Source organism: Erpetoichthys calabaricus, chromosome 5 (assembly GCF_900747795.2).
Source record: "Erpetoichthys calabaricus chromosome 5, fErpCal1.3, whole genome shotgun sequence".
NCBI lineage: Eukaryota > Metazoa > Chordata > Cladistia > Polypteriformes > Polypteridae > Erpetoichthys > Erpetoichthys calabaricus.
This window is the reverse complement of record NC_041398.2, coordinates 67525809-67549321: the sequence shown is the minus strand read 5'-3', so window position 1 is coordinate 67549321 and position 23513 is coordinate 67525809. Positions and strand designations below refer to the sequence as shown.

At 38.0% G+C, this 23513-nt stretch overlaps 1 protein-coding gene across 7 annotated transcripts in view; it reads right to left on the bottom strand.

Annotated features, from left to right (window-relative positions):
* Window positions 1-23513, bottom strand: part of fgfr3 (fibroblast growth factor receptor 3) — a 109284-nt gene that overhangs the window by 24381 nt on the left and 61390 nt on the right. For 4 of the 7 annotated variants that reach the window (XM_028801618.2, XM_028801622.2, XM_051928392.1 and 1 more), the window contains exons 5-8: window positions 21344-21513; window positions 8675-8798; window positions 8292-8482; window positions 1402-1552 (exon numbers count right to left, since the gene is read on the bottom strand). In XM_028801618.2, the coding sequence (XP_028657451.1) occupies window positions 1402-1552; window positions 8292-8482; window positions 8675-8798; window positions 21344-21513 (636 nt within the window). The remainder of the gene's footprint in view (window positions 1-1401; window positions 1553-8291; window positions 8483-8674; window positions 8799-21343; window positions 21514-23513) is intronic. The other 3 variants (XM_028801623.2, XM_028801624.2, XM_051928393.1) reach the window with 2 other exon arrangements.

Sequence of the window (23513 nt, the reverse complement as noted above, 5' to 3'; positions counted from 1 at the left end):
GAAGAGGGCATATCAAAGCAATTATTTTAGGGATGGCATTCTCCAGCAACAGTGACATACAATAAATATACTGTGTCTAAAAAGTAAACTGCTTTAAATAACAAGATTACATTTTTTTTTAGATCAAGGAGAACAATACAGCAACTTCTAAATTTAATACCGGGGAGAATCAAAATATTTATAATTTTGTATTATGTTCCCGGTCTTTTTTAAAGGACAGCCAAAATCTGTCAATTTTTTGTTTTTGTTAAGATGGATATGTAGACCACCATTAGAACTAAAAGGGGCTTAAGGCCAGTTTGCACAAGTAATATGAATACCATGAATGTAAGAAATATATAAATGATTGACTTTAAAGCCACAAAATCCAATTAAAGTTGACAACTGTGCAGCCTTCTAGTAAACCACCTTTTGGTACACTATTTTTTCCATCATGATACTGCATAGATTAATGTTCCTAGCTTGTGCATTAAATTATTTCTATATAGTGGCTTGGAATGGTGTTCATTTTCAAAAGGTGTTATATTTAAGGAAAGTTAAAGGACTTTAATGTGAAATTATATTTATGTGCCCTGAACATCTGTGCACTATTCAGTGACATGTGGTAATAAATAAAACATTAATCTAATAAACAGGCCATATTTAAATATATATATATATGTATTTTTTTTTCTATAGTAAACAATAATCAAAGGCACCAATAGTTTCAATATCCATAGAGATTTTTAGATTTGTAATACAGAGAGGTTAATTGATCTCAACTGAGGCTGGCACTGCACTGGCAATCTTGACAAGTGCCTGCTCTTGTCATGCTAATCTCTACCAAATCCGAATTTCTCCAGTATATTTTAAAGAGCTACATGTAACTAAATTTTTTCACTTGATTTTTTGTTCAGCATTTGAAAATTAGAAAGTGTGGCCTCAATACACATCACCGGATGGGGCTTGATTTTTGGGTACTGAGTTTCTAGACTGCAGTTTTAGTGCCATTATATATAGGAGAGTTGATATGTTCAGCAGAGGCTGTGTCACTGAGAGTGCTGTGTACATTTGCTGTAGAATGCATCTAAGAAGCAGCCACCATATAGACAAGTGCAGTTAATGACTGAAAGGCAATCAGTCAGACATGTTTCTGCACAGTCCTTGTTTGAAGGAAAGCAAAAGCTGCAAAAAGCAATGATAAAGGCATATTATAAGCAAAAAGCAGTAGAAATTTCTGTTACTGAGGGAATACTGACCCCCTCCCAACACCGCACCATATTCATGCAAATAGGTCTTTTATGCCAAGATGAAGAAGCATTGCTCATTTAGAGAGTGTAGAATTAGGTGCAGTAGGTGCTAGAGTTCTCCTGGCTTACAGGCTGTGTGCATGAGGAACTGGGACAGAGTTCTAGATTTTACCTGGTTTAGGGTTGTGAATTTGAAGCCAGAAGGGCTTTTCAGCCGAGCCTATGAAATTGGAGGCTCTACAGAGATATTCTCCCCCATCTTGCTCTGTTACATTGTACAGAGTTAGTTTAGCATCAGCTTCGGCATTTTTACTTATCCAGGACTGCAGAAAACAGACAGATATTTCAATGAATAAAAAGTGCACTTCCTGAAAGGTTTGCACATAGAAGCTTAAACCTCTTCCTGCTAACTGGCAACCAGGAGACAGCATCTTTGCTTACCAAAGACAGCTCTCCTCTGTGGAGATTTTGTCACAAACCCTTTATGACAAATATTCTTTAACATTAAGGCAGTAGTAAAATTGATATTAATCAAATTGAATAGATATACATTATACATCAAGTCACCGCACCTCACCTCCCACATCATTTAATATTGCAGAAAAAATCCTCTTCATTTATTTTAAAAGGAGATGGTGGGGGGGGGGGGGGGGGAGGTTGGTTGCATGATTGAAAAGCCACAAGGGCAGCCAAGAATCTTCCATGTAAGGAACACCCTGCTTCTTGTATTTTTCTGCACTGCACAAGAAACGTCATAAGTTGCAGAGATCTGCTTTCATAAAACCTCCAAGGCAAATGTTGTTTCAATTAGCTGGCAGTCTAAAATAGAACGCAGAGACACAATATGAGTAGTCAGTGGTCTGTCTCTCCCACTGACTTTGCCCTTTGTGAATTGGTAGTCATTTTTTCCATAGCATTTTGGGAGACACTTCTCTACCAGATTAAGCAGTGCATCTGAGTTAAATGAATTTCTGACTGTTAATGGCTTCTCTCGATGCTGCCACCAAGGCTTCATGCTTATTTCCAACCAGATGTTTTTGCTTTGCTTTAAAAGAGGAAATCAAGCCTGATTTTCTTATGAACCACTCTAACTTAAACTCACGCAGTCACATTAAAATAAATTAACTAAAGATTTTTGAGACAAAAATTAAAAAAAAAAGTTTACACTGAATAAACATATTATTCAAATTAACTTTGAGATAACTGCAACATCTGGTTAATTCTTCTTCTTCAAGGACGAAAAAAAGGTTGTAAAGCAGTGTATCAAAAAATATTTTGAAATGCACTTAAAAAAAAGTAAAGTAGCCATGAGGATAGTTCTTGCCACCTCATTGGCTTGTGCACACTGGTTTACTTCTTGATTGAGAAGCCTTCTGTATGGAATTTGCATGTTCTGAGATTTGCATTTTCCCCCACTGTAATTCTGACTTCCTGCCACAGCAATAAGAAATGCTGTTGTCAGAATGGTTAATTAGAATTGTTCCAGGGTGAAAATGTGAACTGGACTTTCATCCCTTTCAGGATTTCACTCATTGCTGTCAGAATTACTTCATATTACTTAAAAAATGATGATTAGATTTTAAAAATATAAGAAGGAAAGAATAGAAAAGCTTTTGAATTTTATTCCATTTTGTCATGTAACATATTTGTTGATCAAGCACACCTATTGTAGATTGGAAAAAATTTGGGTTCAAATAAGTACACATTTTAGAGTAAAAAATCCTAAAAATTCAATGTTATTCATCCCTGTATAAAGGGTAGAACTGGATAACTTTCTGTAAGACTCTGCTAACAGGTTTTGTGAAGCAAATGTTCTAAAATTACTTCTGCTTCTACCTGGCAGAAATAGTCACACCTAATATTAAGGCCTGCTTTACAACTTCATTGCCTTCACTCCAAGTTATACTCACTTTTAACTTATGCCATGCAAATTTTGGGTCATTGTGGACTTCAGGGAACATTGGGAAAACTATGCTCTGATCAGCATCATGTAGCAACAGTAGAAAGTATCTTCTTCAGACAGAAGACTTGAGCTACACACAATGCTTAAATCATATTGCAAGAGACACAAGAGCATCTCCACATGAACAAAAGAAAACTCTTAAAACTTTTAGCACTGCACCACAGAAACTTCCCTTACTGGAGGCATCACTCATGTGACATGATAACATAAGCACACTGGGTGGAATGGCCGTTCAAGGGGTTGTGAGATCTGCACAATCAAACCATCTGACTTGTTGTGAGTTGTAAAAATCTATTCCAAGCACTGTGATTAAAGAAACCTCTGTTATAAAGCATTCCAATTGCTGGCACGTGCAAAAGGTTCTCTCCTTATGGTGCTGCAGCTTTAAAGCACAGACCAGTAAACGAAGAAACAGTGTTTTTTAATAAAGGAAGGAATCTTACCAAATAGCTACTATCCTTTAGACAAGGACATAGTTTAAAAATCACCATACTACGTACAGCACATTTGAACATATTTATTTCTTTTCTAAACTGCATGCTTTCAACTTTTATTTATTTACTTTTAAGATCTGACTTGGAGAGGTAAATGTAGGAATTCCAATGGACTATTTACAAGGCAAAAAAAAAACTCCACAACAGTGGACGTAACAGTAATATGGGACATAGCTACTCCTACCAGCCTGACTGGTCTCCTGGCATGCCTGAGGCATTGTTAGAGGAAGCTGAAATGCCTGTAAAAATTTAAGTGAGCATGGGGAGAGCATGCATATTCCATGCAAAAAGTGTTTCAGCTGGGAACAGAAGTGCTGTGCAATGGCAACTCAGTCCACTGGGCTACTGTGTCACCAAAATGAATCCAAATCATTGTTAAACTGTGTGTAACCTTCTTACTCTATAACTTACAAATTGTGAAATTCCTCCCATTTCTGAAATAGATTTGCAAAGATTTTACACAATACATTTTTGATAATTTGAGGTTTTAGAATTTGTTATTATTGAAATTATGCACATCTTTTCATTCTGGGCCACCCATGTGATGTGAGTCCTCCCTGTGTGGAGAGAGCTCTGAGTACTGAGAATAGCACTACATAAACGTAAAGAAATATTATTATAATTAAAAAAGTCATTATCAGTGGTCTCATTTAAAATGCAATTTAAAGAAATAAAATTCACCCAACATAATTTGCATTACAATGAAAATAATTAGATAACTTTTGAGGCAACTTTTACACATATCTTTAATGTAGTTAAATTAGAAATATTAACAATGTTGATATAATAGTGATCACTGTTAATCTTTTTTCTGCTTAAAGCACAAACTTCTCCTTAGATTCTTAGACCAAGCCGTTTAATATATTTCAAACAAAGTGAGAGCAAAAAAAATAAAACTGCAATCTCCATCCATCCATCCATCCTCTTCCACTTATCCGAGGTCGGGTCGCGGGGGCAGCAGTTTGAGCAGAGATACCCAGACTTCCCTCTCCCTGGCCACTTCTTCTAGCTCTTCCGGGAGAATCCCGAGGCGTTCCCAGGCCAGCCGGGAGACATAGTCCCTCCAGCATGTCCTGGGTCTTCCCCGGGGCCTCCTCCCGGTTGGACGTGCCCGGAACACCTCACCAGGGAGGCATCCAGATCAGATGCCCAAGCCACCTCATCTGACTCCTCTCGATGCGGAGGAGCAGCGGCTCTACTCTGAGCCCCTCCCGGATGACTGAGCTTCTCACCCTATCTTTAAGGGATAGCCCAGACACCCTGCGGAGGAAACTCATTTCAGCCGCTTGTATTCGCGATCTCGTTCTTTTGGTCACTACCCATAGCTCATGACCATAGGTGAGGGTAGGAACACAGATCGACTGTATCTCGTGAACAAGACCCCGAGATACTTGAACTCCTCCACTGGAGGCAGGATCTCGCTCCCAACCCTGAGAGGGCCCTCCACCCTTTTCCGGCTGGGGACCATGGTCTCGGATTTGGAGGTGCTGATTCCCATCCCAGCCGCTTCACACTCAGCTGTGAACCGATCCAGACAGAGCTGAAGATCATGGCCTGATGAAGCAAACAGGACAACATCATCTGCAAAAAACAGTGACCCAATCCTGAGTCCACAAAAACCGGACCCCCTCAACACCCTGGCTGCGCCTAGAAATTCTGTCAATAAAAGTTATGAACAGAATCGGTGACAAAGGGCAGCCCTGGCGGAGTCCAATTCTCACTGGAAACGGGTTCGACTTACTGCCGGCAATGCGGACCAAGCTCTGACACTGGTTGTACAGGGACTGAACAGCCCTTATCAGGGGGTCCGGTACCCCATACTCCCGGAGCACCCCCCACAGGATTCCCCGAGGGACACGGTCAAACTCCTTTTCCAAGTCCACAAAACACATGTAGATTGGTTGGGGGAACTCCCATGCACCCTCCAGGACTCTGCTAAGGGTGTAGAGCTGGTCCACTGTTCCGTGACCAGGACGAAAACCACACTGTTCCTCCTGAATCCGAGGTTCGACTATCCGACGGACCTTCCTCTCCAGAACCCCCGAATAGACTTTTCCAGGGAGGCTGAGGAGTGTGATCCCTCTGTAGTTGGAACACTCCCTCCGGTCCCCCTTCTTAAAGAGGGGGACCACCACCCCGGTCTGCCAATCCAGAGGCACTGTCCCTGATGTCCATGCGATGTTGCAGAGATGTGCCAACCAAGACAGCCCTACAACACCCAGAGCCTTGAGGAACTCCGGGCGTATCTCATCCACCCCCGGGGCCCTGCCACCAAGGAGTTTTCTGACCACCTCAGTGACCTCAGTCCCAGAGATGGGGGAGCCCACCTCCAAGTCCCCAGACTCTGCTTCCTCATTGGAAGGCATGTTAGTGGGATTGAGGAGGTCTTCGAAGTACTCCCCCCACCGACCCACAACATCCCGAGTCGAGGTCAGCAGCGCACCATCCCCACCATATACAGTGTTGACACTACACTGCTTCCCCCTCCTGAGACGCCGGACGGTGGACCAGAATCTCCTCGAAGCCGTCCGAAAGTCGTTCTTCATGGCCTCCCCAAACTCTTCCCATGCCCAAGTTTTTGCCTCAGCAACCACCGAAGCCGCATTCCGCTTGGTCTGCCGGTACCTATTAGCTGCCTCCAGGGTCCCACAGGACAAAAGGGACTGGTAGGACTCTTTCTTCAGCTTGACAGCATCCCTCACCACCGGTGTCCACCAACGGGTTCGGGGATTGCCGCCACGACAGGCACCGACCACCTTACAGCCACAGCTCCGGTCAGCCGCCTCAACAATAGAGGCAGGGAACATGGCCCATTCGGACTCAATGTCCCCCACCTCCCTCGGGACATGGTCGAAGTTCTGCCGGAGGTGGGAGTTGAAGCTACTTCTGACAGGGAGCTCTGCCAGACGTTCCCAGCAGACCCTCACAACACGTTTGGGCCTACCACGCCTGACCGGCATCCTCCCCCACCATCGAAGCCAACTCACCACCAGGTGGTGATCAGTTGACAGCTCCGCCCCTCTCTTCACCCGAGTGACCAAGACATGTGGCCGCAAGTCCGACGACACGACCACAAAGTCGATCATCGAACTGAGGCCTAGGGTGTCCTGGTGCCAAGTGCACATATGAACACCCCTATGCTTGAACATGGTGTTTGTTTTGGACAATCTGTGACGAGCACAGAAGTCCAATAACAAAACACCACTCGGGTTCAGATCGGGGAGGCCATTCCTCCCAATCACGCCCTTCCAGGTCTCACTGTCATTGCCCATGTGAGCACTGAAGTCTCCCAGCAGAACGAGGGAGTCCCCAGAAGGTATGCCCTCTAGCACCCCCTCCAGGGACTCCAAAAAGGGCGGGTACTACAAACAGCTGTTCGGTGCATATGCACAAACAGTTAGGACCCGTCCCCCCACCCGAAGGCGGAGGGAGGCTACCCTCTCGTCCACCAGGGTAAACCCCAATGTACAGGCTCCAAGTCGGGGGGCAATAAGTATGCCCACACCCGCTCGGCGCCTCTCACCGGGAGCAACTCCAGAGTGGTACAGAGTCCAGCCCCTCTCAAGGAGATTGGTTCCAGAGTCCAAGCTGTGCGTTGAGGTGAGCCCGACTATATCTAGTCGGAACCTCTCAACCTCGCACACAAGCTCAGGCTCCTTCCCCTTCAGAGAGGTGACATTCCACATCCCAAGAGCCAGCTTGTGTAGCCGAGGATCGGACCGCCAAGGTCCCCGCCTTCGGCCGCCACCCAACTCACACTGCACCCGACCTCCTTGGCCCCTCCCATAGGTGGTGAATACTAAAACTGTAATCTTATACTTAAAACTCATGTTTCCAGAGGTAAACCTAAACAGCACCATTCTATCTGTATGAGTGGGTGCTTTCCACCCAGTCCTTTAAAAATGCTCCTTGAAGAAGACAGATCATTTCAAATAATCTCACAGACCAGTTTGTCATTTTGAAGGAATGCTTATGCATGCAAAAAGTGCAAGTGCTCTCACCACACTGAATGGAGGTGCTAAACAAACAGTGTTACAGTGCATGTTGTCATGGCAACAGTGCTCAGCCTGGGCAGTCTTGAGGCACTTTGTTTACATTTTAGGCAAAAGGGATCTGTCCATTAGAATAAGATGGAGAGACCATAGCCTTAGATCGTGACAGACATCTGAAAACTAATTTTCCAGCAGTGGTTGTGGGGTCTGCATAAACTATCACTCCTATTTCAGGGAGGTCAAAAGAACATGTATTTACAGTACTTTTATATCCATGTTTAAAAAGTGTTATTGAGGCAATTTAAAGCACTTTGTTGTTCTCTATTGCTATAGCACTCCTTGATACTAACCCTTGTTGAGTCTTGGAGTGAAAACAGACACCTTTGAAAAAGCTGGAAATGCCTTGTACATTAGTGAAATGATCACTTGTTTTATTTTCATAGTACATTAAGAACCTGAGCATCACTTAATCATGTTTGATTACAAAGTTTTAACCGAGAGTGGATGACAAAGAATGCACATTAAAATTAAAATATCCCAGACAAGGTATCCTAGAAGAAATCTACTGGAAGAAAACAGTAAAAACAAAGGATGGGTGTGGCTTGCAACATACCTTGAGGACAGTGACATAGGGGGCTCCATCAGGACCAGTCTTGCTACCGTTGACTTCAATGTGTTTAAGCCACTGAATGTGTGGCTGGGCATCACTGTACACTTTGCAGTGAAATTCCACATTGCTACCCAAAACGACTGTCTGGTTTGCAGGTAGCCCTGCATAGAGGATAGGCCTGTGAGGTGACCTCTCTACAAAAGAAACGTAAATTTTTTTTGTTAATAGGTGGTCAGACAGATGTATTAGAGACAGACAGACAGACAGGCATAGATAGATAGATAGATAGATAGATAGATAGATAGATAGATAGATAGATAGATAGATAGATAGATAGATAGATAGATAGATAGATAGAAATCTGAATTGAAACTGAAATTACTCACCCAAGACATCCAGTTGATATGTGTGACTGATTTGGCCATACTTGTTCTCCACAACACAAGTATAGTTGCCTCGGTCTGATGGGACCACACTCTCCATTACTAGGCTCCACTGTTGATGCCTCAGCTGTCATAAATAAAACCAAGAAGAATTCATCACAAACAGTACTCCAATATTTGTATTCCCATTCGCTGTAGTTAAGCAAGTTTGTGACATTACAGGGCATGAGTGTCAAACTTTTATTGAGGGACAAACATAACATTTCATATACTCAAAGCAGGCTAGAACCAGTGGCAAATTTAGAGGTCATGGAGTTCTATGCATAGACTTTATTAGGGCTCTATTATTTTACCAAAAAATAGAATTGATTTCACCAGACTCAAAAAAGGAAACTGTAACCAAACAATGTTAAATAAGATTTAAAAATATAGTGTCTCAAACTAAGTCCTGGGGACCAAATGTGGCTGCTGCTTACCAAGTTCTGTTTTTTAATTTGAATGAAGCAAGCTGTGCTTTCTCAGTTTTTCTGTTTTGGGGCAATGCAGAAATAAAACTAAGTCTGGTACATTTTAATTCGAATGTACCAACTATTTATGTATGTTACATGGGGAATATTTAGTGTTATTTATTTTTAAAGATAGGTTTTACAGGTTTTACCCTCCATTATTTACTATTGTGGATGTTAGTGGATCTGAAACTAAACCAACTACAGCCTTTCAGCATTCAGTGCTGTGAAACTGTTGGGAACAAAAACTTGTAGCCACATGGAGTCATTAGGACTGAGTTTAAGAACTCCTACTGTAGTTAGGAAATTTACCATAATTTAACAGTTAATGGACTGGAATTCCAATCATACAACCATCAAAAAACAGTCAGAATCACAGACTCGTGTTCTGGTTATTTTAGTAAAATGAATATAATCAACACCTACAATTTCATCATTATTATCATTTGATTGAACTATATCTGGGTGGCGCAGTGGGTAGCGTTGCTGCCTCACAGTTAGGAGACCCAGGTTCGCTTCCCAGGTTCTCCCTATGTGGAGTTTGCATGTTCTCCCCGTGTCTTCATGGGTTTTCTCTGGGTACTCCGGTTTCCTCCCACATTCCAAAGACATGCAGGTTAGGTGCATTGGCGATTCTAAATTGTTCCTGGTGTGTGGGTGTGTGTGTGCCCTGTGGTGGGCTGGCGCCCTGCCTGGGGTTTGTTTCCTGCCTTGTGCCCTGTGTTGGCTGGGATTAGCTCCAGCAGACCCCCATGACCTTGTAGTTAGGATATAAGCTGGATGGATGGATGGATGGATGGATGGATGGATGGATGGATGAACTATATCTATTATAGACCAATATTTAGCTAGGCTGCTTATATTAGCTTACTTACTTACCTTTACTTATACAGTACTTGTTTCTTACTGGTCTCATACACTATGACACACACAGCAATAATAAACACAGTTCAAACCCTTTTTATTTCTTTTGAACTAAACTGCCGACCATTTTATCACAACATGTATTTGCAGAGCCAAGCAGTCACTAGTGTTGCAGAACTTGTTAAATGCCAGTGAGTTATAACCTCAGGGAATGCAAGTAGTTTTTGGCATTTACTGTAAGGGCCCATTCACACTTGTATATAGTGTTGTTTACTTTCAAAGTTTTGCATTTTTCAACTCTTGCAAGGGGTTTTCAGGCATTTTCAAGTGCTTTCAAAGAAGCATATTGCAAGGAAAATATGATTGACATCATTTTCTGTCACCATTTTGTGGGTTGTAGAGTGTTCTAGCATTGTGAAGACATTTTGGTTACTCCAAATGTGTTACTCCAAAAATGGTTACTCCAAAATGTCTTCTATGACTTTAGTGCTTTTAATCCTTATGATCACAGTACGGAAAAGGAGGCATCGTCAGCATCACGTGCACAGATATTGTGTTTACCCTGTTCTGCAGAAAAGGGACAAATCTGGATTATCTATGAAGAACTAGGGCAACATCCTGAAAAATTCTGGGATTACACACTGATGTCAATAAGCACAAAAGTATAATAATATGTGATAGTTTCTTTATGATGTTATTGTCCATTCAGTTTAGATTTTTTAATGTTAAATCATACTAAGCTGTTGTCACATTTCTGCTTAGGGCTGTATAGAATTATGTAAAGATATATTATAATTTTTAAATTTATGTAGAATTTTTTAAACATATTAAAAGATTCACATCTCTCTCATTATTTTTGCTGTTTTTGTAATGCAGACAAAGCCTACTAAAGTTTTCTAAAAGTTTGATAGTAATATGGTTCCAGACTTGATTTCTTTTAGCTCTGTTGCTAAAAAAGTACAGTTAAACCTGTGTCATGTAGCAAAGCGTGCTGCTTGATTAGATCAATGAAGAAATCAGTCCTCACAATGTTCTAGGGGCGTAACATGTTTTTTCCCTGCATAGTTTAAAGGCTTCCTGCTTCACTCCCGGCTCATCCCACAATGCAAAAACACTTATTTTATCAGTGTTTTACAAGTGTTACCATTCATTGCAATGGAAAAAGCATTTGGCTAAAACTGCATGAAAACTGCTGCTGATAGGGGTTTTCTAAACTGCTCCCTGCTAAAATGCTTAGATATGAACAGTGTCATTGAAAACAATGGCAAATAAATTTACAAGAGGTTTTGGAGCATTCTGCTGTAGCATTAAAATGCTAGAAAAATGCTTAGGTGTGAATGAGCCCTTTGTGCCCTGTACAACCTTTCGTCAGATGCATTTGATAACAGTGTGTTTTTATGTCATCACTACTACAAAATACAGACCCAGCTTTTGTTTCCATGTGTGCTTTTGACACATTGTTCATCAGGTGCTAACAGCTGAAAAATAGTAAAAAAAAAAAAAAAAAAAAATCTTTTTTCCTTGCTACATTGTTTCTTCCTGTTTTGTTATTCCACTTTCTGATGCATATTGATGTTTCATGATATACTTTCTATAAAATGAGTTAATTACTTTTCTGAACAATACTGCAGTGTACTACAGAGCAAACAGCCAAGTCCACTGACAAAAAATACCTTTGTATTCCTGAATCACTATAGGCTGACCAGGATGTTCACAGTCAGAAATAACTTTAGTATCATGAATACGTCTGAAATCAGCAAAGCAAGTATGTGTGAGTATGTAAGCCTAAAATCTTTAAATCAGTTTGCAACATCACAAAGAGTACAGACGTGTCAGTGCCACAAAAAGGTGGCCAGCTCTAATGCCTATGTAGTTTTAAAAAGTTATTAATCTGGAGATATGCTTAGCTTATTTTGCTGTAATCACCTTTGCCTATTTATTTAGCCACGCAAGACTGATCCCACAATGGCCAGATAGGCTCCTGCATTTATAACCTAGAAATGGAACAAGTCTGATTCATAAGGGATGGATGACTTAAAGGAGTAAAAAACTTAAAACATATAATAGAAATAGTAATGCAGCCAAATATGTTAATGTAATCATTTTTCTGTTAAATATCCAGTTATAAAGACTTGCTCACGTATGTTTGATAATATTTAATAAATAACTTTGCCATTATGACTTTAGTGGAAGCCATTCATTTTCTTCCCATCGGACCTTACTTTATTCTTTGTTATTTAGTGTTTGCCTAATCTTATGTTTATATTTTGATTTTTTATAAACTTTTCTTTCTTCATCTTGTAAAGCACTTTGAGCTACATCATTTGTATGAAAATGTGCTATATAAATAAATATTGTTGTTGGTTTTGTTTCCTTTATTATCACCTGGAACAAATCTGTCTGTTACCAATGCATGTGCTTTGACAGGGTGACACAAACAGTCCAAATAAAACAGACAAGACCAAACCTAGGACATAATGCCTGTAACATTTTTAAGATTGCTTGCTTTTATTTTCTTGCTGAACATAATACAGGGGAGGGTATGTAAATATACTTTAGTACATTTTCTTTCAGAATCTAACATAATAACCACTTCATTTTAAAATTTTCCTGGTAAGTGTTTTGTTATGTTAAAGACCTTGGAAGTTAAAGACCAAATACCTATCATAAGAACATTCTTTACTGCCTATTCAAAGACAACACTTCTTTTTTCAAATTCTGGACTCTAGCATGCATAGGCAATAGTTTATCATAGGGTAGAAATACATTTACTCTGCTTTGCCTGAGAGCACTGTTTTAGTTCATTTAGTTAAGATCAGGTAGTGTGATCTAGCACTCAGCAGCTGACAGTAACAACGGCAATTTTGTACTTTCTGCTTGTACTTTTAGCTTTTTGTGTGACCAGTAAAGGTTATTTAATAAGCCTGTACTCCTTCAGTTAAAACAAATAAGTTATGTTCTGTTGTACTGAATTGTGTCTATATCTTTGCCATAAAAAGCATCTCCTACAATAACGCATTGCGCTATACAACTTGGCGCATCCCAAAAAGAACTAAACTTCTTAACTCTATGCCACTAGCCAGATAAAACTTTTTATTGGACAACAAAAATGATGTATAAGCTTGGAGTGTTTAAGAAGTGTTTTTTTTTGCAGATGTCTGTTTGGCACATTATTAAATGCAAAGTTACTTAGGGTTTCAGACCAGAAAACACAATACCACCAGGTGTTCACAGGACATACAACTCATTATATCACAATAAGCAATTCCTGGCCTAGATTTGAACTCGGGATACAAGAACTTCTTAAACATTGACAGCCATAGAGTGTTTATCTTTACGTGAGCATAAGTTCAAAGACGTTTTTTAAAAATATCATGTATGGTGACTAGAGTTTTTGCTACAAAAATATTCATGCTGCTAGGCTTATTTATATTAATGCTACTTAACAGAAAATTTGTCCTGTTGTTATTATACATTCATAATGATCAGATGACAGGTGTCATACTTTACTGTATTTTCCACACAGATAAAAGCAATCTATTTTTAACACTGCTTTACTATTCCTATATTCTTAGCATAACATGATGAGCAATGAAAAAACTATTTCATAGTGCTGCATGAGACTTCTTTTATCCTTATCCTTATAAAGATAGAATAAGTTGCCCGAGAGAATAAAGAATATTGACTAATAAGACTCCAAATGGTTAAGACCACTATTTTTCTGCCAGGATAATGTTCACTAAAATAGCAAGTAATTTAGTGAGTGAATTAACAAATATAATTGTGTACCTAATTAGTGTAAAGTGAAAAATGCAATTTATTATACTATAAGTAATATTTTCCATTTAGGCATTTAACACTAATGACCTATTGTGTCTGGGTGCCACATCACATTTTTGGTTTAATTATTGACATTCCTGGATCATTTCTGAGTCGCTTATGTCATTTATTTTAAGTAGCTAAGTATCTAAACCACAGTTGTACATCAGACTGGCATAATCTGCAGCTAATAAATAGGCTTTCACATACTGCAGTGTTGGAAAAGGTAGTTTATGGTATTAAAGATTCCGGACAGGATCAGAAAGTTAATGAGCTTATTTTTGGTTAAGTTTTGCAGAAGCAGAAGTATTTTGTAGGGGATGATGGGATTTTTGGATCAGGGAAACTCAGCATGTTTTTAATTGAAGAAAAGGCATCTAACTACCTTCCTTAGCTCATTAGATAAATTATATGTCCGTCGATCCAGATACAAAATTATCTTTATTAGAGTTTTGTATAAATATACAAGAGGAAATAGAAAGTGACCCTTGATGCACATATCTGGTAGTTAGACAACCAGGCTTTGAAGGTTCTTTCAAGCCTTGAATTCATGTTATTCCCTCTGCTAGGTTAGCCTGCCACTGACTTGACCAAACAGGATATTAATTTATTGAAAACAGCCAGCACGTTCTGGAAACTGACCAATATTTTCACTGTAATAGACAAAAAAAAGGGTTCAATGGGACTATTAAACAGCAAAACAATGTTGAGTGTGCAATGTGTTTTCGAGCAGAATAATGTGCAGATAAATGGCTTATTGCTGTTTAAAAGCTAGAAATCCTGACAATACAAATTCAGCTAAGGAACACAATGAAACTTGATGGTTTATTTAGGGTTACTCTCACTCTCTGAGATTTGGAAATTAAAAGATAATGAATTTTAATTTAGTCATGCATATTTTTAGCAATCAGCATTCTTTAACACTACTATTTTCAGTAAAAGATGAGGCTGAATTTTACCTGCTATATAATTTTGAAGATTGTTCAATCAGGTTAGCTAGAGTAGGTTTTGCAGAGAATATGTATGCGATTTTACAGTATTAGGGTGGCTTCTGATAATAGTCTATAAATACTGAGATTGAACTGGTCAGAGGAATGGTGTATTCATTCATTCATTTTACCAAAACAAAAAAGTCATGTTATGGAAAGTCAGCAAACATCTTTATAAAATCAGGCAAAAGAATGTGATAGCCCTTGATGTGAGGTAAGTTTCACACACAACCAGACTAGGAAATTCTGAGACAGCAATTAACCTTCCATGTATGTTTTTGAGCTTTGAGAATAAGGCATAACAGCCATCGAAAAAGTATGTAGAGACAAGAAGAATGTGTAAATTCCATACAGACAGTGAGCAGGTTGGGATATGAACCTTAGAACTATGAGAGCTCTATCATCATGCCACCTGTTTTGCAACATTTTTTGTCAAAACTTAGGCATATTTCTAGAGTTAAAAAATGCTTATGGATGGGTTGTAAATCAGTGTGAGATGGGGAATGAACCTGAAAGAGTTGTTCCTCACCCTAACTAGTGCATACATTTAAGTTGTTTATTTACTGTTAATTGAACCCCTTTTAATTCACAGTTTTCCTTAATGTGTATATTGCTGTTTTGACACTCTAAAAATGAGGTCTGAAAATGGAAGAGCCACTAATTTGAAATAAGACAAACTGGACACAGTTCAATGCTGTTTATTATACTAAAAGCAATACTTTTCAATAGGGGTACATAATTATGACAAAATTAATAAGAGAAAATTACTGCTTTTGATATTACCATTGCAATTATTAATTTCAATTACAGTATAGTGAAAAATGCACCTTGTCTTTCCAACTGCAAATACTGTATTCTTTTTAAACACTGCACAGTAGAACCTCCATTTTGCAGGGAACCATTTAGAAAATTGTTATTATTAAATTGTTAAATGCTGGATTAATTGAAAAATGAAAAATGTAACATTAAATAATGTTTCTTGTTTATTTTTTACAATAAATATACAGGACACGTGTTATAAAATGTGTCACTGTTTTTAAATGCAGTAAATTAGCAATATAAACATTTCTAAAATAAAATTTAAGTATAACTCTAAATTTCTTTCCTTTTTCGAATTAAATGTTACATCTAAAAAAACAGCCATCACCACCATTCACCATTCAGAAATGCAAAATGAGGGAAAATTTTAAGCATGTGAATGTTAAATTGGGTTCGCTTCCCGGGTCCTCTCTGCGTGGAGTTTAAATGTTCTCCCCGTGTCTGCGTGGGTTTCCTCCGGGCGCTCCAGTTTCCTCCCACAGTCCAAAGACATGCAGGTTAGGTGGATTGGCGATTCTAAATTGGCCCTAGTGTGTGCTTGGTGTGCGGGTGTATTTGTGTGTGTCTTGTGGTGGGTTGGCACCCTGCCCGGGATTGGTTCCTGCCTTGTGCCCTGTGTTGTTTGGGATTGGCTCCAGCAGACCCCCGTGACCCTGTGTTCGGATTCAGCGGGTTGGAAAATGGATGGATGGATGGATGTGAAATTGAGGTTCTGCGGTATTAGGAAAACAAATGTTGCACGTGTATGTAAATAATTAAAGTACATGGTAAAATCTTAAGTGACAGTAATGTAAAATTTAAAAGTTAATGTAAACATAACCTGATAGTGTACTCATATATAAAAGCAATTAAATGTAACTATATGAATACAGTATATTGCAAGCTCAAGAAGTATTTCAGTAGTAACATATTGATACATGTTGCTAATACACTCAGTCCTTGAGAAGCTATGTCTTTGTTTTCCGGAAAAAATAAGCAGCATTACAAGCATCAGCTTTTCAGCGTATATTCCCCATCAATATAACCATGTTCAAGCGCTTCCATGGTTCTGTTCAAAAACAAATCAGTCATGTTTGCATAAAGCACCACTTGTTATTTTTGTTTATCAATGGGAATAACAAAGGTAATGTAACTTCGGAAAAATAATTGCAGAGGGGATGACTTCTCTTACACCAAGTGTTGATCATTTTTTAAAACCTCCTCTGTGCACAGTTTGATCAAAATTTTGTTTTTTGATAAACAAAACATGATGACTACTGTTATCTGATTTTACTTTTCATAGCATGCTTTATATGGACATGTGTTAGCATAAACAGATAATTAATGGTTATCTGTGTCATGGACTTAATGTTACTGGAACTTGGTACTGCTTGCTTTGCTTTCATGCACTCTTCATACTGGACTATACAGTTGAATTTTAAATGGCACTATAAATGTTTATGTGACGTGGTTTAATGTTTTGCACAGTACATTTTTGAAAATAAAGTATTTCCAAATTACAGACAATTCTCTCCTTTTTCAGTATTTAAATGTCTGAAAAGTGTCAGGTGATCTAGGTTCTACATTTCTTTCACTTTTCAATTTTTTTCTGAATGCTGCTACAAACAGAAGAGAAATACATGCACACTTTTTAAAAGATGTTAATTGGGATCAGACTCTAAAAAATGCATTTAACACTTAGCACATAGTTCGTCCTATGAAATGAGTGCCTCTGATTTGCCAGTGGACTCGCACTTAGTGATTGGTTCTATGCTTGCCTAAAACACTAATTGTCACTTTCCATGATAAGTGAATAGAGGTAGTCGTAATTGTAATTTCCATTAGTGTACGATTAATTGTGACCTATTCCTTCTGAGTACCATGTCACATTTTTGGTTTAATTATTATTGCCATTCTTGGATCATTTCTGAATCAACTATGTCAACTATTCTTAAGTAGGTAAATAGCCAAACCACAAATGCATATCAGACTGGGATAACACCTGAATTTCTCCTTTCCAGTAGTTTAATTTTTTTATATTTTCAGCCTTACACATCTACCATTGCTCTGACAAAGAACAGCAGTCTAAATTATCTTTAACAAAAAGAGTACAAGGGGAAAAAAGGGAAGTCCCCCTGTCAAAACGGCAAGTTATATCTCTCTTGTGGTATGATATCCCCAACTACTTAGTCACTGTGTTTTTCAACTGTTTACAGGATCACTGGACTGAGACCTTCCACTCAACAAAACCTTCACCTTTGAACTTTGAGCACAAAAGCAAATGCTTCATTTACTGATGGGCAGCTAGCTCTGGTAACACCAATTGCCTGGTAGTTAAATATTTAAAAAAAATGAAAAAACTTTCAGGAAGAAGATATACAATGCAACCAGATTAAGCATTATAAAATTTTGAACAGCAGTATGTACAAATATGTTCAGATCACAGACTGGCACTTAAGTTTTGAGTACACACAGCTGTATTTTCCATTATTGCATACTGATTTTTTCATCATTTATTTGTTTTCATGAGAGTTAACAGTCTCATGTATACTAAATCACAGTTATTTAATTGTTTCATTAATCTATACAACTTACTCTAATTCAGAAATTCAGGACGCTACTGAAATATGTCACTGCTAGGCATTAGCCAGTGAAAGTACTGCACGTCTGGCCATGGTTTGACCCCTATCCTTTGGAGATGACCTCAGCTTTTAATTTATTCTCATGAGTCCTTCTTTGACCTGGATGAACTAAGGCTAAAGGCCAGCCATTGCTATATCAATTATCTACATCTACATTGAGCATGCCAAAAATGTAAAAATTCCCACTGCACTGCATGTGTGGCAAGTCATTTAAATAAATCATTAACATGTTAAACCTATTGTGCACTGCTGTCACGCTGGTTTGGATGTTTGTTGTAAACTTAAATATGTTTTTTTCTAGAATTAGATATGGACTGAAAGCTTAATAATCTTAAATATGTTAAGGTACAGATTAAACAAAGTGAAACACACAGTCCACTTATAGCCAAAACTCATTTAAGGACACCAAGTACCAATCACTTGCCATGTAAGTTTAATGTGACACTGCTAATAGAAACCATTTATTTACTACCCAAACCCGCTTTGACCCCAGACTGTCAATCTCAGCAAACACAGGGTTGGGCACAATTGCTTCTAAATACAGTTTTTAAGTTATGCCTAACTTAAGTTTTTTTAATTTAATTCATCCAACCACTGTCAAGCAAGCTTAATCAAACTCAGTTTTGTAGGGTTACTTAATTCATAGTTTGTTTACAGGGCATACAGGAGTGCATTTTTCATGTAAATCAACTTGGAATAAAGAATTTGCCAAGCTTTGTATATATAAGTCAAATTACTTATATTGGCCTTTTTTGTACCCACTTTTCAGAAGGGGTATATGTTTTTATTTTTTGAGTCTAACCTACCAATTGAATAGTTTGGATTGTAAATGAAATTTGGCAGTAATTGATAAAAAAATCTTTTTCACATATAAAATCAGAGGTCCTGTTTTTTAAATTCTTTTCAGAAGTTGTATAGGTCTTTTTTGAGTCTAACTTAATAAATTAATATTTTAGATTGTAAATGAAATTTGGCAGAAATTGTTAAAAAAAAAGTTTTCACGCATAAAATCAGGGGTCCTATTTTTTAAATTCTATTGAATAATGATTTAATTTAGGGATATCTTCAGTATAAAGTGAGCAATTCCTCTGAGGGACCTGTCAACACATATCTTTCTACTATAAAATGTGAAATGCCTCAGGCTACCTAACAGCATACTCTGGAACTTCTGAGACAAGAAGAATAGTGCTACAGTCAGTATATTATAGTTTCCACATTTTTAACCCTTGTTCAGTGAAATGGAAGGCAGTTCACTGAAAAGTCATTTTGAAAGTTTTTACTATGTGTGTTCAGTGCCTTACATGGACACAGAGCTATAGACCTGTGACAGGAGTCTTTCTCAACTCTGCTAGGACAACGGTTTTTAGAATTTGTACCTTCCAAGAACAATATGTAAATACACTGCTGCACTAAACTTTAGAGCAACACTACAGTAATTTCAATGTAACCTCAATATACTGATGAAGGAATTAAATTATTTCAGTTGAAAAGTGGTGTTGATGTCTCAAGTTACTGTATAGGGTCTAGGGTTCAACACCTTTTCTAGTCACTGCCATTGTGAAATACATGAAATATGCAATTAATGTGCATTATTGAATATGAAATAACTGACATAAACAAAGGAAAAATAAGCGTGAAACAAATAAACTATCTTTTAGTGGGGCTAAACCACTTCTAAAAGTTACTCATCACTAGAGTTTGAAGTGGGTGACATGGGTTTTGGACCCAGGAGACAGAAAGTGGGTAAAAGGCTGGTGAATTTTCTCTCAGTACAGATTATACTACAAATCAATTGTAAACATTAACATTTTTTTCCAAAGTCAGAGTTTTTCAGCCTTGCTTAAGATATTAAAATAAGCAAGACTTACAAATAGAGTTTGTCAAAAGCAAAAGAGAAGTCTTTCATTTGTTTCTTCTTTCAGTATGCTGTAATTAATAAAGGGCAAAATTAAACCACACTGTTTTCTACGTAAGTTATCTAGAAAAAATATTGTAGAGAAAAGCCAAGCAAAATGACACCTTTTATGGGCTAACTAAGATTACAATATGCAAGCTTTCGAGGCAACTCAGGTCCCTTCTTCAGGCTAATTATATTCAGGAGGGATATATTCTAAATATTTTTCACAGCAACCACTTAATGAAAAATGCACAATTACAAATTGGCGATGAGCAAGCTGCTCGTTTTACCACTTATGTCTGGTCACTCTCAATAGCACACATAAAAGATAAACTATGTTAGCAATACCATAACAAGCAAGTGAATTAAAGGAAACCAAAACAATAAGTGGCGGCTCTCACTGTCAGAAACTCTAGTCATACAGCTGATTAGCAATTGCTGAACACAACCTTTTGATCTATGAAAAGCAAAGCTGCTTTTTCACATAAAACCAAAGGCTGAGATCTAGAAAGGATTAAAAACAATCTTAGTTTTAACCTTGATGTAGACTTGAAGCTGTGAAATCTGTCAGCAAAAACAAAGTAAAAAGTACATACAGTGCAAGGCTCCAGTTGCACTGTATCCTTAAATTAAATAGAGGGTTAAAAGGGGTGGTGAGTGGATAATTTTTTAGCATCACAATGTAAGTAAACAGAGGTGAGAAGAATGATAAAGGAATTTTTCAAATTCATACCATCAGCTGCTTTCTTAAATATTTAGGAGGGATACATTACTATGTAAATGTAAATGAGCAGACTATGAATGGACTTAATCACAACTGTTGCCAAACAAAGGCCCCTTTTCTTGCAATAATAATAATTTAACTTTTGCTCTCTTAAACTTTTATCTTTTCAATGAATCAAGAAATCTTAATTTTACATAGCATCTTTCACAGAACACAACACCACAAAACAGTATACAAGGCAAATCAGAATATATTTCCAACAGACATGATAAAATCACTTAACATACTGTACTGCTTTCAGCCTCTCTGAAGAATGAGCATGAGGTCATCAATACAATCTCCCTTTTTCCACTTAGCTATTATTATGCTGCTATGACTATCAAAATGATTAGTAAGTTAATTGACCACAGAGGAAAAATATGATAAATCCTACCTTGATGCCTCCAAGTCGATGCTCCCCTCGGAATTCCTTGCCATTTTTTAGCCACTGAATAGTAGGATTTGGATTCCCGGCAGCCTGGCAACGAAAACGGACTGTGCTAGCAGCAGGCACAGCATGCAACCTCTTCTCCATTCGTTCTGGGCGTGTCCAGTGGGGTGCTTCTGAGGAAATAGAAAAAGTAGGGTCTTTTATCCTTGTTTTCATTCTCTAGCAGCCATACAGTGGCTCAATATCTGGTAGTTCAAGAGGAAAATGACTTTTTATCCATGCAGTTAATTGTTTTAATAAAAGCCACATTTAAACCACACTAAAAATAGTAACAAGTAATGAGTAGACAATTATTTGTAAAAAATACCTTATTTTAATATGCATTGCTTTTTTAACTTCACTTAATGCAAAATTAAATAATTAAATAATCAAATAAATAAAAGGTGCATACTGTATTTTGAGTTTCAGGTGAAAAAATTTCCTTAGTATGGCAAAACGTTCTGAAGCTAAAAGATGCTGAGTAAGATCCAGACTTTCACTTAGTCAGTCACTCAGTCAGTCATTTTCCAACCCGCTATATCCTAACACAGGGTCATGGGGGTCTGCTGGAGCCAATTCCAGCCAGCACAGGGTGCAAGGCAGGAATAAATCCCGGGCAGGGTGCCAGACCACCACAGGGCATACACACACCCAAGCATACACTAGGGACAATTTAGGAATGCCAATGCACCTAACCTGCATGTCTTTGGACCGTGGGAGGAAACCCACACAGACACAGGGAGAACATGCAAACTCCACACAGGGAGGACCCGGGAACTGAACCCAGGTCTCCTAATTGCAAGGCAGCAGCGCTACCACTGTGCCGCCCTCACTTTCACTTATCTAATTATAATTCTGGAAAGCTTTTACACAACAGCAAGAGTTTAGTTTTCAAGAGCTCACTTCAGTGTAAAATGTTCTTAAGAAAAGAAAGGCAATATTAAAAAATAGGGATAGGCAAATGTACTGTGTAGTATGAAAGCAAAGAACAGAAAACAGCATTTTCATTCAGTCCAAATAAAATTCTGGAAATAGCAATACTATTTGTTATAAGGGGTGTTGACAAGTTCTCAACAGATTATTTTTTACCTTTTCACTTTTGATCTTATAATGCACAGATTCACATATTCATTTTTATTCAATTGTTTGCATAGTCATGCCTATAAAGTGGAAAATGTCTTGTGGAAGTTTAAAATGCACATTTAAAAAATATGGTTAATTTGGTTGGTTCAAGAAAGAAGGGTCATTTATGACGGAGCTCTAAATTTATTCTTAACATCTAAGGTAAATATGGTTATACATGTATAGTGTGGGGATAGCAGATTGGAACATTTGTTAGTACTGCTGTTTCACACCTGCAGTAGATTGGGTTTAAATTATGATCCAGCTACTGCTTTGGTGATTTGTGCACATTCTTCCTGTTTCTGCATGGGCCTTACTCCAGGCACTCTGGTACTACCTCTCACATCTTAAAGATATTTAGATGGTGTTAAGTGCCAATTCTATAATGGCCTATGTGTGTACGTATATGTGTGAATATGCTCTGCAATTGATTGGTGTCCTGCACCGAACAGTTTACGTCCTTTTACCCAAAGACGCATTTTTTTTAAAAAAATAGTGGTGATTTACAAATCCAGCTGTGGACTGTGAGCTCTCTGGACTGGGATGTGGCTTCTGTCCTCTATGTCAAGGGTGAAAAATAATCATAATAGGCAGTGAAGCAAAAGGACAATTTTTTTCTCTCAATATACTGTTGAGGTTTTGATTACAAGTGCTCATATTACAACATGCTCACTTCATGTCACTTGACCTTTGTTACACATAAAAAGAAAGCTTGCCTTAATATAACTTATTTGAATGTAAAATTATTATTGCATTGTATATTAGTGTATAATTGGCTAGATTTACATATATATTTTATACAACTGAGCACAGGTGGGTTAAATGACAAGCTTATGCAATACAGTGAGCCTGAAGTTGAGACTGAAACTGAAACTTTGTATTTTAAAGTTCAAACTCACATATACTGCCTCATACTAACTAATATAACAAACAAATTACTAGATGGATAGTTGCATGCAGCTTACATAATAAAGTTGTTGTGGAGTTATGATATTATTAATTATAACAAGCA